Source organism: Cinclus cinclus, chromosome 24 (assembly GCF_963662255.1).
Source record: "Cinclus cinclus chromosome 24, bCinCin1.1, whole genome shotgun sequence".
NCBI classification, from domain to species: domain Eukaryota; kingdom Metazoa; phylum Chordata; class Aves; order Passeriformes; family Cinclidae; genus Cinclus; species Cinclus cinclus.
Window position 1 is genome coordinate 257,248 of NC_085069.1, and position 14,682 is coordinate 271,929.

Sequence of the window (14,682 nt, forward strand, 5' to 3'; positions counted from 1 at the left end):
TAAGGATGGAATTAACTCAATCCAACATGTTTGGGTGGAATTTCCCTGCAAACTACAAGAAAATGCTGCTTGTCCTGAAAACATTGCCAGGATGTGAATGTTCCATCTCTGGAAGTGTTCAAGGCCAGTTTAGATAGGTCTAGCAGAAGATGTCCTTGCCCATGACAGGAGGTTAGAATGACTTGAGGTCCCTTCCAACTGAAACCATTCCAAGACTCCACAATGTTGCCTCCAGGCACTGCATAATAGGCAGTGCAATGCAACAGATTTTGGGGTCCCTGGTGGGATGAAGGCAGGTGCCAGCAGGGATGTGTTTGGGAGCCCTGGCTGACCCACCACTACAGGCTGTGACCCAGGAGCAAAGGGTGCATCCCAAATCCATGCTGGGGTGTGCTGGGAGAGGAGATGCTGGAACTAGAGCCACCAGAGGGAGCAGAAACTCCTTCAGTCTGGGAGCATGAAGGGAGAGGATCTCCCACTCAGGCTGGGGCACTGGGGATGCTGATTTCCCATGGGATTTTTCCTGGTAAAACACAAGCAGGTGCTTGTTGGATCAGGGTTTTCTCCTCCTTACTGCATAACTTACTGCTGCAACTGCCCTATCAGAGTGGGCAGCAACCCGGAGATAAATACCAAATGCAGAACAAGGAGGAAAATGCAACAAGGAAACCCTCAAGTGAACAGTTCTGAGCCCCTAAAGTCACAGCAGCAGAGCAGGTCCCAGCTGCCTGAACGGAAGATCATGACACTGTCCCTACCAAGCTGCCCATACCCTCTGCCAGCCACATGCTCCTAACTTTGGTTGGCTACAACTCATCAATCCTCATTTTTGTTTTATCAAATTCCCCTAGAGGGCTGGGCAAAGGAAAAAAGGCAATATGTGCATGGATAAACCATGGTTCCTGGGCAAGGTTCCTGGTTCATGGAACCTGGGCAAGGTTCTCACACTGTGTTTTGGGGGTGATCTGCTACTCTGGGCCATCCAGACACATTTCCAGGCAAATGACAATGGGCAAAGCCAGGAAGCCAGGACATGGCAGTCATGTGGGCACAGCCCTGGGATGAGCAGGAACAGGAGTAAGCCCAACAAGCTAGACATCCTGACTCGTGGTGTCACTTTGCAAGCTTATGCAGACACAGATGGTGATGGTGATACTTCACCTGGGGTTGCCTTGGGGGGCTGAGGGGCTTGTGATGCTCCAGCCCTGAATGCTGCAGTGACACTGCTGTGGGATCCAGAGCTGGGGACAGGGCAGAGATCAGGGTGCAGCACTGCAGAGCTCCCCTCTGGAGGAAGCTAAAGTGGGAAGGGGAGGAGAGGGAGACCACGTGCCCTGAGGAAGAAGCACCCAGCCAGAGGAACAGGATGCAGAGAGGGGCTGGATCCAGCTCTTCTTTGGAGAAACAGGACAGGCATCACCAAGCAGAGCTGGGGGTGGACTGGCTGGTTTGGGCTACGCTGCTTGGAGAAGGAGTGGGTGGCACAAAGCAGCAAGCAGAGATCGGTGACAGCAGCGCTGACCTGAGACTTACAGGAGCCTTTGGGGAACAGGGACCTGCCAGCAGTCTGGGATGCACTGCTGATGTGCCAGCGCTGACCATGTAGGATGCTTTTGGGAGCAGGTGGGAGGGCTGGAGGGTGGGATAGGTTAGGTACCATTCTCTAGGACCTTAGGGGTCAGCCCCCACCTGGGGGTGGCAGAGGGTTGGGTGCAGGCACCCATGGCCAGGCAGAGATGGGGTGTGCATCATGGGGAAGGGGTGGGCAGCAGGGTGAAGTGGAGGGGGAGGAAGGCGGACCTGGGGGGAGGCTGGAAGGGGGTGGAGTTGCTGTTATTTCTTTGAGCACGATGAAGACTTCTAGCTTGTAACTTGCATTTGTGCAGCTCCCAGCCGGCAGACACAAGCTCTTGCTCGCATGGGAGAAGCCCTGGGATCTGGCAGCACCACTCTGCTGTTTTGGGGGCAGGTTGGGAGGGCAGGGGGCATGGGGTGATCCCTGGTGCCATCCTCTTCCCCACGTCCCTTTCTCCTTTTCTCTCTCTCTCCTTTTGCTTGTTTGGGGGCTTGTGCTAACGCTCTGCCAGGAGGGATCTGGGATCCAGCCATCCATCGGCTGCATGGACTGCTTCCCACCTGCTCACAGCCTTGAGGAAGTTCCCTCTCCATCACGGGCACTGAGAGAGGAAAGGCAGGAGGTAGCTTGGAGTTGCCAAGCCCTGGCCTGTTAAGGGCGGACATAGACAATAAGCTTTCCTTTTACCTTTCCTGAGGATTTGGGGTCACACACAGGCCATGAATGGATCAATTTTCAACCAGACTCTCCTGGAGCATGCAGCTGACCCCAACAGGACTCAGGGCTTGGGGATGCTTATGGCCTGCTGCAATGGGACCAGCACAGTGCTGGCAACTGATGGTGGCTCCTTGGTCCTGGAACCTGATGAGAGGAGCCTTTTCATCACGAGGGTGGTGCAGATTGCTGTCCTCTGCGTCCTCTCCTTGACTGTGATGTTTGGCGTCTTCTTTTTGGGCTGCAACTTGCTTATTAAGTCGGAGAGCATGATTAACTTCCTGGTGAAGGACCGAAGACCTTCCAAGGACGTGGGTGCTGCAATCATGGGACTTTACTGAAGCCACCAGGCTCTTGTAGGCAAGTGAACTGTCTGGACCTGGTGTTGAGATGCATATTCCCATGTGTTTGGGGCAACAGGGGGGAGTGGGATGGGGGGCAGGGGTCTTTTAGTCTGTCTGTGTCCATGGGAAAACAAACCTGCTCTTCCCAGCCAACAGACTGTGGTGGCAAATGGGGAAACCACCCCAGTGCTATGTGAAACACAATAAATGACCAGCATTTTGTTGCATGCAGAAACAGCTTAAGTTTTGCATGAAACTTGCAGAAACAGTGATAATGTGGAGATCTGGACTCTTTACTGCTGTTACCTTGGATACAGCTACCTGGGATTTAGGGCTAAAAAAACGACAAGTCGTTACAAAAAAGCAAACTAATGGCAGAGCAAAATACAGGGCACAGACCTCGTCTTTGAGAGGGGCAGGGGAAGGGAAACGCCATGTGGGTCATAAAACAAAGTCTTCATGCTAAAAAATGTGCGTCTGCTGTGTTTCAGACTTTGAGCATGCATCTTCTGGCAATAAAGAAAGCATGTTATTTCTTATTTTCCTGAGCTATCCTGTTAAATTAACTGGTACTTTCTCCTTTGACACTATGGTGGAGGAAGAAAAGGACCCAGATAAATATAAACCCCTCCCCACCCCTAAAACAAAAGCATGCTTGTTTTTGTACACACCAGCCTCTTTTTCCAAGTGGTACATTGTTACAGTCCTTGAGGTTTTGTAATTTTTGAAAACTGGTGAACATTCAGAAAAAAAAAAGAACAACAAACCTGTTTCAACAGCATTTTCTGTTGTCTTTATTATTTCTGTGCATGTGTAGTTCAGGAGTTTCATTCCTAATTCCAGTTATAATCATCCCACCTTGAAGTGAAGTGTAATTAGAGTTATTTCTTTAAAGCAGAAGCCATTATAATTTTTCACAGGCAAGTATCACTTTCCACTAGCAAATAAATACATCAAGAACTGTGTATTCCAGGCTCATGTTGAATACCTGCACAGCGCTGAAACAGAGACTCATAAAGATGCTCTGAATGCCTCTTGCAAAGCAAGATTTCATCCTTTGAGTTAAAAGCTCTATCTCCTCTGATCCTGATGAACTGTCAAAGCTGAATTATATGAAAGGAGGAATACTCCTGACCTTTGTTCTGTGATGGAATTACAGCTCTGTCTATGGGTATGAGGTAGGAGTAATTTGTGTTTTGTTGCACCAACAATATTTCTTGCTGGGTTCACTTCTGTAGTGATAAAGCAATCCTGGATACTGGAGGAGCTGAAGAACTGAGCTACTTGGACGTAAATCTAGAGGAACAGATCTCCACCTTACCCAGAGGGAAAAGCATAATTAGAGAATTTTTTATAATTAATCATTATTTGCTGAATACTTCCTCAAGGTTCCCGCATGATGCAGAGCAGGACCTGTGTAGTGCTGTCCCTGGTTGCTCCCACTGACCTGTTGCCTGTCAGGTCTTGCTCCTGCTTAGGAGCACACTGACAATGTGGCAGCAGGGGCAGAATTTGCAACTCAAAACTCTAAAATGTCCTATTAGTGCCAGTGGAATGTCTGGACAGGCAGTTCTGGTTTTTATGAACAGTTGCAAGTGTGTAGACATGGCCACCTTCTCAGTGCAGAGGGTCTGCTGCCCTGCTGCCATATGTAAAGTGGCCTCACACAGCAGCCTGAAAGGGGATTTTGGTGCCTGCTGATGCGAGAGGTGTTGTGGCCATGGATCTGGAACAGACTGCTCAGATCAGACTGCTCAGATTTGGATGCAAACTGGCACAGGTTGCCCAGAAAAGCTGTGGCTGCCTCATCCTGGAAGTATCTAAGACCAGGTTGGATGGGACTTCGAGCAACCTGGGACAGTGGAAGATGTCCCTGCCCATGGCAGGGGTGGCACTGGATGAGCTTTAAGATCTCTCCCAACCCAAACCATTCTGGGATTCCACAATTCCAGGATATCTTTGCATATGAGTGCAAACCACCCCATTGCGCAAGCCCAGTCTGGTCAGACATGAGAGTGAGACATAAAAAACCCCAAAGCAGGCCAATGACCCAAGCTCTGCAAACACTTGGACTGTACTTGCATTTGTATCCTAAAGGTGTATCTGCATCTCCAGGTTGCTGTGCTGTCACAAGGTAACCCAGATGCCCTCACTGAACTCCCATCCCATCTTGCTTTCAGCTGACATTTGGTCCCTCTTGCCAGTCCATTCACCAGCTGTGGCCCCAGTTCAAAGGACAAATCACAGATGATGGAAGGAACCTTCCAAGCAAGGAGAGCAAGGCACAGGGAAAGCTGATAATGCAATGAAAGGAACAAATTTACTTTTGCCCTGCAGCAATACTGAGAGTGAAGCAGCTGGTCATACATCTCAGCTATCTCTACCTCTGCCAGGGCTGTGACAGCTGGTGTATGTGGTAAGGGTCCTGCCATGTATCCTTATAGGCCACACCCAGGAATGGGGCATGGGGGTCTTCCACCCTTTTGTTCTGTGGAGTGTTCCAGAGGTAAGGAGAAACATCATCCACAGAAGGCTCATGTAACACGTAAGCTGGAGGAGCAATGAAACACCCCAGAAAGCAGAGCTGGGCACCTGCTGAGGCAGATGGAGCTTGCTCAGGACTCAGCTGGGAGAGGGAACATCTTCTGCATGGGTCCTTGGGGCAAGAGCCCAACTTTACATTGGCTTTTCTATCCTCTGGTCATGCTCACGCTGTGGCTCTTTCCTGGCATCAGGGATGTGTCTGCATTACCAGACTGTGTGGACCAAGAGGAGGATCCTCAGATCATCAGTTGGTGGCACCATCCACATTTGCTATATTACAGTACGTGTCCCTGTATGCTTCTGCCTTCCTTGTCCAGGGGTTAAGACACTTAAAACACTTGCACACATCCTTATCTCATTAGATTCCCAATAAAAGGCTGGTTACCCCACTGAGAAGAAATTATTTGTGGAAAAGAAGGCTGGCATCATGAAGGAACCCCTTGGAACAGAAATTATGAGTCTAATGACCATCTTGAGGTGTAGTCATGGTTGCTTAAGGGAAGGTATTGAGGGTACCACAGTGCTCCCCAGATCTCAGGGGAAGAGCTGTGATTTCAGATCCTGAAAACCCAGCTGTCCTGCCCCAGAGTGCATGAGTTCTGCAGGTGGTGGATGAGGTTACTACTGAAAGGCTTGTTGAGGAACACAGACCATAACAGCTCTTTTTGCTGCCTTTCCCCACAAGCTGTGGCTTTTCATCTTACACCTACTCATTTAGCGTAAGTTCACAAGTGGGTACCAGCTCCCAAGAAAATTCAATTTTTTTTTAAACTGTTACTTATTACTAGATTTTAAATTTTTTAGTAATTGCTGCTTGTAGCACGATAATTTCCAGAGTGCCACTGGGGTGCCAATAGCTGTTCAAGATGCTGAGAGATGCTGCTGGACAGACAGGGAGAGAACGGATGTGCTCAGATGGATCATCATATCAGTGGCAGACTGAGGACCAGCCTTCGAGTCTCATCTAAAATTTCCTCCTGCAGTGGAACACAAGACTGTGAGATTGGTTACACTGATCTGAGTCACTGGACCATCTAGTCTGCAGCCCTCCTCTGGAAACATCCATGATTTTAGGCAGTACATGGTCTTGGAGGTCTTTCCCAACCTTAATGATTCTTTGACTCTATGACTCTGTGGTCAGTCAGGCCATCCTGCCCACAAAGTGCAACCTGCCCTGGACCTTCACCATCCTCCTCCAGGCACAGCTCCTGTCTCTGGGCTGGTCCCCACTTGCTGTGATTCTGCTCCAGCTGGAATTTCTTCTTTCTAGACAGGCAGCAGGGAGACAGCAAAGAAAGGCAAATGAGAGCATTTCCCCCTGCTGAACTGCCTGCAAAAGGAAATCCTCTGCTTTATGGAATCACTGGCTGTACAGTTGCAGAAATAAAGAGGTGGCTTGACCTGCCTGGAAAATGCTGGTCATACAGATACCCCCGTGGTGGGGAAAATGCCAAAGTTCCAGATGATACCCACCTCTTTCCCCTGCCTTGGCATCCTGGACTGAGGGAATGGAAGACTTAAACATTATGAGACAGACAGACAGACTGTGGAGGGAAGAAGGATCCCAACCTGAGCTTGGCACCAAATGTACTGGAGGACCTGCAGCAAACATACACGGTATTTAATAATTCCTCAGAATCACCATGGTAATAAAGCACAGTCAGGTGGTTATGGTAACAGTTTGAGTGTTTTTGAGGCAGGGAGGCATTACTTGGGTTGTAATCTCAATCCAGACTGAACACAATTCTGAGAGACCAGAAAATAAAAAAGAAGTAAAATGAAATCAAGTTAGATAAGTAGCAGTTTCCTGTCTCTTTTCTGGCAGTCCTGGGTTTGTTCTGTAGATAGATGGAGGGAAGCAGGTTGTTCCAGGCCCTGGAAAGCCTGAGGAATACCTGGAGTGGATCTCTGCAGGTTTAAATTGGCTGCTAGAGGGTGTAGGGGCTGAACCCCTCTTATGGATGGGTCTGGGATGATGGGTCTGCCACCGCCTTGGTTCCTTGCCACACCTCTAGCCTACGTCCAGGTGTGTCCCCAGATGGCTTAAGGGAAGGACACTCTCATCTTTGCAGGTGTGCACACACAAGGGAGTAGTGATGGACAATCCCTGATCCTAGCTGGGCCCACAGCAGGGTGCTGTGTTCCCAGGTAACAGCCTGCCCACGTCCCAAGGGATGGATGTCCCAAAGCTAGTCTCCAAGACAAGACAGGCATTTGGAGGTTGGAAAGGGGTATCAGACCACTTTTCTAAATACCCACGGCAGACCTAAGAAGAGAACACACACTTCCTGGGCTCTGGCAAGGTCTCCAGGCTGCGGTGCTCCCCAAAGAGGCATCTATCAAGCATGGTGAGAATTTCCAGCGTCTCCCTCCTGCCCTCCCAGCTGTGGGCAAAAAGGCACTTCTACCCCCACTCACAAGCCAACCCCTCCAGCAAGTGTATGAGGCCTGTCCAGAGGGTACTCATATGGAATTTTAATTCAGTGCTGGTTAAAGCAGCAGCTTCGTGACCCTGTTTTCTCTGGAGGAAGCTGAGGCAAGGCATGTTGGGCTCACTTAGCAGGGACATGGCTTGAAATCTGCAGTGCCTTTACTCAGGATCATTCCTCCATAAATACACTACCCTCAGTGTGGGTCTCTTCTATCAGCTGTGCAAGCATCATTAGCCTCCAGATAAAGGCTCTGTAGGCCATTAACTCTGCCAGAGAGGGACAAGTTGATGCCATCAGAGTCAGGGACTCAAGGGAGACTGAGGCCAAACAATGACAGAGTCCAGATCTAGCTTTGCCTTGTTGGAGAGTTTGCCTGCCAGTTTCTCTGTCTGAAAGGGAAATGTTTCCTTCTTTCTGTGTCTTCCAACTCCTTTGCTGCTGAGGTGCTGAAGGCATTTTGGTGTGGAATTGCTCAGACCCCCTGCCCCGCTCTGGCCCCATCCTTGAGCCTGACTGGAACTGCCAGCCTGGCACTGGGGTCACTCTCAGGTGTGCAGAGCACCTAGTACCCACCAAAAACCCAGGGCAAAGAAAGCTGCTTACTTCCAAATAAATGTAATTTTGCCGAAACAGAACTGTTTTGGGATTGTGTGAGCATTTAAAGCCATCCTTGGAATAAAATTGATATTACAGCCCCATCTGTGCCAGGGAGGCGGAGAATACCAAGAACATTTCTGGGAATGGGTACTTGATTGATGATACTGTTAATGTGTGAGAATGGTTCTGGTGTGATTCAGACCTGCAACAACAACCTGACCTGAACAGTCCTGGGCAGTGGCAAAACAACAGAGGTAAAAGACCACAGAGGACTCAGGGAAATTGCTCTGGGCTTTACTGTCTGTGCACAGGAAGTGTCTCGTTAGATTTTGCAAGAGTAGATGACTTTAAAGCAGTTGCTTGGCTTCCTGAATCCAACTTAGTGTTCTTAAGTATGAATGAGGGATTGGAAACCTAATTTAATTTCAATTAGGAGAACATGTCTTTGTAAAACAGTGAGCACAGTGAAGAACAAAACCTCAACATCCTTGAAAACTGCCTGATCCAACTGTTGGATAAACCTTTGGCTTCACACTAGTTCTCCCATTAAGACAACTTAGCCAAGCATTTCTCCATCAGTCTGGCCAAATTTGTGCTCCTCTGGTTTTAGAGACAGACAATTTTTTGGAGTTGTTTGTTCCATGAGCATGTGGTTATGGAAATTTGAGTTAAGAAAAAATCAGAACATTGCCAGCAATGAGTATGGTTTGGCACCTCCCTGAAACTGTCACTGTCAATGTGCTGGGAAGTGGTGGAGGCAGTGGCAACACTCAGAGACATAAACATGTATCTAAAGTGACTGTCTCTGATCTGAAAGATGCTTCTCATCTACATGTATTTCAGGTTGTAAGTGAAACACAAGTCTTGCTTCAGAGAGGCCTTTGCAGCTCTCTTCCCTGCCAGAAACTCACTAATGGGGATATTTTCATAGCAATGATTTAAGGCAGGTTAATCAACAACAAAGCAAAAATGTCTTGCTGAGAGATGGGTCTATATGGCAATCTTGGCTGTAGGTCACAGATGCCTTCAAGGTGAAGGCAGTAGTTTTGTCACTCTTTGTCAGCCCATGGCATTCAGCTGGGAATGAGGATGGCAAAGTGTTCTCTGCTGGGGTGCAGTCAGGGACCAGCTATTAAATCAAATTAATATTCTCTTTTTGAATTGTGCTGGTTTTACTTTGAAGGGAGGGCACACCATTTTTTTTTTTATGAGAACTTCCTCTGTGAATTGATGGGACCAATTGGAGGCTGGTTTAGTTGTTGACAGCCTGAGAAACCAATTGGAAAAGTTGGTTTGCTCCGTAAATCACATTTGAAGCAAGTAAACGGCGGGAAAGTTCTCTTGCATTTCCGACCTCTTGCAGGGTGGCACTGGCTTAGCCCGAGCCCCTTTTAGTGAGGCCCAGGCCAGGCGGGAGCGGCTCCGGAGGCTGCTGGGCCCCGTTTCAACCAGGGGCCCCAGTGGCCAAAGGGAGGAGAGCCTATTGCTGGGATTTTTTTTCCCGCTGTGGCCGTGGCTCGGCGGGGCCCTGCCCAGCCGCCCTCACGGGCTGGGGGGAGGCAGCCGGGCCCGGTTCGGGAGAGCCCCCAGGGCTTTGTGTGCTGGGCAGGGCACAGGGAGAACCCCCGGGCTGCGGCTGGAGCTGGGGGCGGTTGGCACCAAAGGGCAGCCGTGGAGCCAGAGCCTTGGCACCGATTTCTCCTCTGGCTGGACTTTGCGGTTTTCGTCCGGCTCCCTCCAGCGTGGCCTGGGCGGCCTGAGATCCTGACACAGCTCTGGCATGGCCTGGCCCAACTCCTGCAACTTTTGTGTGAGATTTTAATTTTTTTTCCAATGCTCAAATAAGACTTGGAGACTTTCATCTTCCCTTGGGTGAGAGGGAGAACAGAAAGGATACACCAAAATCAATGAAGTAAAAGCTAAGTTTCTAGATGGCAGGAGAATGAGAAGACACCATAAAGGTTGGCTGAAATATCTTTTTCTAAGTTATAGGAGTGGACTGTACTACATGAAAAAATTCCTTTAAACCATGAAAATAAAAGACATGGGAGGGTGGACCAAGATGTAAAGTGTTTGAAGAATCCTTTGCCCCAAGGGAAAAAGGGGGATCTCTGTTCCTGGAAATGAAATATGAATAGAAAAACGTGAGCTAAAGAGAACTTTTGCTTTTGAGTAGCTCATCCTTAAAAGTAATATCCCATGACCTATTTTTTAACATGGCCCACTCAGCTCTGAAAAGACTGTAAAGTGGGAGGAGATGATAGCAGATCCTGGGCAGCTGTTATTCATGAAAAATGTCAGGAGAGAACTGGTTGTTTCCCTCTTAAAAAAAAAAATCCTTATAACTGAACAAAAAACTTTCCCTAAAGTGAACTGAAAAAAATTATTCAAGTAAGGAATTGACTGAAGTGTCTCTTTATGTTGTTAAGCTATGACAAAGGGGAAAGAAGGACTGGTCTGAAAATCTGTTCTGAATTCATTATTGTTATTTGTATTGTTAATAAATTTTTTCTTTATTCCCTTTTAAGTTTTAAACCTGCTTTACTTTTACTCCTAATTCTATTTCACAACAGAAGGTAAATATATTACAATTGGCAAACCCAGACTATTACATGAATTTATAAGACCTGCCTGATATCTTCTCAGAGGAATGGGGCTCTCCTGCCCCAGTGACAGCCTCTGAAGACAGCACCTCTGCAGCTGGGTTTACTCTCCTAGCATGGAGCTGTGAGACCAGAGTACACAGAACCAGAATCCCCAGCTGGATCTGCCTTTTCCTTCCATGTGGGCTCATTGGCTGTTTATGAATTTCAGCAGTACCAGCTGTACCAGCTGACGTGCTTTCAGAAAACGCTACTACTTCTGGTTTTTGGAGTGACTCTAGAGGGAAAGGAGACGAGATCAGCTTTCCTGTGATGCTCCACTTCTTCTGAAAGGATCATGTGAGGACATGAGTTACTACCTCTGTCTAACTGTGTGTGGGAAAAGGGAAATGATGGGTGAGACAGTAAGCAAGAAAAGGAGAAGAAAAATAAACAAGGAGAAACATCTATCCCTGTGGCATCAGGTAACTAGAATGGCCTTTCTGGAAAAGGGGCTGGAATTGCATAGTCGTACAACTCTGGATGTCCCTGAAGGAGACTGTTTTGTTTTGCCTTGGTGTGCATTGATTTTGGAGGCTAGTACATGTGGGTGTGAGGGTGGACTCAGGTGCTTGTGCATCTTGCAGGAAAACAAGGTGTGCATGAAGCATGCCCAGGGCCCTGTTCCTTTTCCATGGCAGCTGCCTGGCTGGCGCTGGATGCTGGCTCTCTGCTTTGGCACGGCTTGAGCTGTCACACATGCAGAGTTAAATCCAGACTCATCCTTTTTGGCAGGCCCCACAAGCGTTCCCATCTTACAGGTTTCCAGGCAGTTGAGAGTGCTCCCCTCCTGCTTGCATCCCCAAATACAGGTTTAATAGGACAAGACAGATGAAGAAGCACTCAAAATGTAATTAGACTTTAACTAGCTAAGTTCTTTCAGATAATTGCAAAACAGACTAATTGGTTGCAATAAATTCCCAGAGCAGCCATTCATCCAGCTTGGTGTGTGCTCTGCCAGCTGCCATGAGGACCAGCCCAGAAGCAGAGTACTACTCCCCACTGCTCTACCATGCTCTGCAGGGCCCAGCTCTTCAGCTCCAGAGAGGTGTTAAAACCCCCAAGCCCCTCAGGCTGTAGCCAGGGAAGTTACTGACCCATGGACACCGCAAGGCTCATCCCTGCCTCATCCCACCTTTCACAAACCAGGGAGCCAAAGGGCCACTAAATCACCCCCCTGGCAGGACATGCCAACAGTTCTGTGTGACAGGACATACCCTGGGACGTCAGCAGCAAGCCAGAGGGTCACAGCTGGAAAGAACAAGGGATTTAATCTCCACTTGCCCCCATCATGACCACAGTGTGCAGGCAGCTGACTGGTCTCAAATTCTGGCTGTGAGCAGTCAGTGTTGAACCAGCTGCTCATCTCATCTTCCTGTGCTGCTTACTATGCTCAGCTGGGAGGTGTTCCAGAAGCTCTGGTACAAGGTCAGAGCTGCCCTGGATAGAAACCTCTAGGTTTTTATTTTCCTGATAGAAACCTCGAGGCTGCAAGTTGGAGGTGGCAGTGACAAGTCTAGATCAGCCTTGGGAATGATTTCTGGTAGCAATCCATAAATTTAGTATACAACAACAGAATTGTTCAGGCTGGAAAGAGCTCCAAGATCACCAGGTCCAGCCATCTACCAGCACCACTAAACCATGTCCTCAAGTTTCTCATCCACATGTTTTTTGAACACTTCCAGGCGTAGTGACTCCACCACTGCCTTGGGTAACCTGTTCCAGTGCTTAGCAACCATTTCCATAGAGAAATTTTCCCTAGTCTCCAATATTTTCCCTAATTTTCCCTGATATCCCTGCCACAACCTGAACCTTTGGGCTCCGCTGAAGCTCCCTTTCAAATTAATGAAACTAAAGGTTTCCACCATAAATGTTGATTAGACAAACTTTCTGGCTGAGGAGCTTTGCCCAGGTGCACACAATGTTTCTAGCAAGTCCCTTTGAGACTCCACATCCCTGTTCTTTGCAGCAAAGACTTGGTATCTGGTACAGATGATAATTCCCAGTGACCAGGAATGGTTCAGGGAGGTTAAAAAGGTAGGAAAAGATCATTATGTTCTTTTCATTGCAGTGTTTGCAAGATCATGCCTAGAAAAATGCTGGACTTGCTCTGCATCCTTGGCTTAAGTTTCTCTTCTCTCTTCTCTCTTGGCAGTGTGCTGTGTGCCAGGTGGCTGCGTTTCATTACTGAGTTTATAAAGTTGCTGGGGAAACAAGCCATGAGGAGATGAAAAATCTTTACAGAAATGTGATGATCCCTGGACTGGGCAAAGGTGCAAAAGGGAGGTACTGATCACGTTTGTATTCCTGTAGGTCATGGCACTTTTTTTCACACTTGTTCTGCCTGGGCTGCACCATTAGGGGTATTTCTTTTAATTTGGAGTTAAAGCTGTTTCTAGTTTTATGTGCTTCCCACATGACAGGGAAGGAAAATGAAAGGAGGCAGCTCTGCCATGGCAGGGAGTCCTGGATATTTTTATTTTCAAGTCAAGACCTGACATCTGTTTTCTTCTTTGGGTTGCAAAGCAATTTCAGTACACTTCCCTGCACTGACCACAATTCATACAGGTGGAGGTGGTTCTGCCCACTCCATCCTCCTCTGTTTGATGTGCTGATTTCAAAGCACTTTGTTGTGGAGCTGAAGTCTCTGGCATGGCTGAATGATCCACAGCACAAATTGTTTGTATGAAAAATAGTGTAGCAGCAGGATTTCCTGCATCCTTGCTGCCAACCTGTCAATCCCACAAAAAGGGGAGCAACGCTCTGACCCAGGTTAGGGAACGTGGGAAAAACCCAACATAATAAACTAACACTAAACATAATTTCCATGTTGCTTAGGTAATTTCCTGGTTCACCAATCAGCCCTCAGGCATCACTACTGGCAAAAGAAACAGGAACCTCTGGCTGCTTAGGAATTTGCCATGTGCACGGTTAATTTAAATGTCTCAGGCTTCCTGCCTGCTGTGGGGAAGAGGAGGGAAAGGCTATAACTTTGTGAAAGGTATTTCTTAAGCTCCCAAGAAAAAGCTTTAAAAGAGTTCTCCTTGAGATTGGATCCACTAAAACCCCAAGACTATTCCTGTGCCTAGCTCACTTTTCCTCACCCACGATTCATGGAGCTGATAACCATGGCAGACTTGCAGAGCTCTGCCTTTGCTCTTAGTGAACCCCATTCCGGGGCTAATTCAGGGGCATTTCTGGGTATTTCTCTGTTTTTCTGGGCTCCTTTTAAAGTCTCATCCTGTCTCTCATCTTGTCTTGCATTTCTCACACCTCTCCTCCCAGTGTAGGGGTGTGCAAACATACTATACATTCTGGAGCAGATGAACCCCATGTGGTCCCTTCCAACCTTACACAGTCTGTGATTTTGTCATTCTGGTCTCCTTTGCCCAAAGCATCAATCAGTCGTTGTGCAGAAGCCCCTTGAATTCTGGCAGCTTCTCCTTTGCTTTTCTTTTCTGGGTGAAATGAGGTACTTTTGGCAAGCACAGGCAGCTTAGCACAAATCTGCCACCTTCAGGACAAAAATGCCTTGCCCAAAGCACCTTCCATGAGACCCGTTACTCCCTTACTCAAAGGTAAGTCTTTAGTGCAACTCAGCTCACTGCGTTGTATCTGGGAAATCTCACTCCCATTTTGAATTTGGATGAAAATGCAGAGATGGTGGGAGGGTGTGGCATTGGTTTCTTGCTGGTAGGTTATTTTGGAGTTTGGGAAATAAACAGAAAGAGACAAAACATTAAATTCTCATAATAAAACTTGGCTTGCTGTGCCATAGTCCAGCTGCCAGATGGTGTTGCCCTTTCTCAGGCTTTTTCTCCCTTCTTTTAGTC

At 47.9% G+C, this 14,682-nt stretch overlaps 1 protein-coding gene across 1 annotated transcript; it reads left to right on the plus strand.

Annotated features, from left to right (window-relative positions):
* Window positions 1-2,295: 2,295 nt before the first annotated feature.
* RPRML (reprimo like) lies at window positions 2,296-2,631 on the plus strand. Its single transcript, XM_062508386.1, has one exon. The coding sequence runs from the start codon at window positions 2,296-2,298 to the stop codon at window positions 2,629-2,631; it is 336 nt and encodes a 111-aa protein (XP_062364370.1).
* Window positions 2,632-14,682: the final 12,051 nt, after the last annotated feature.

Excerpts from the sequence above, each read along its gene's own strand:
- RPRML (XM_062508386.1), top strand. The coding sequence starts at position 2,296 with ATGAATGGATCAATTTTCAACCAGACTCTCCTGGAGCATGCAGCTGAC.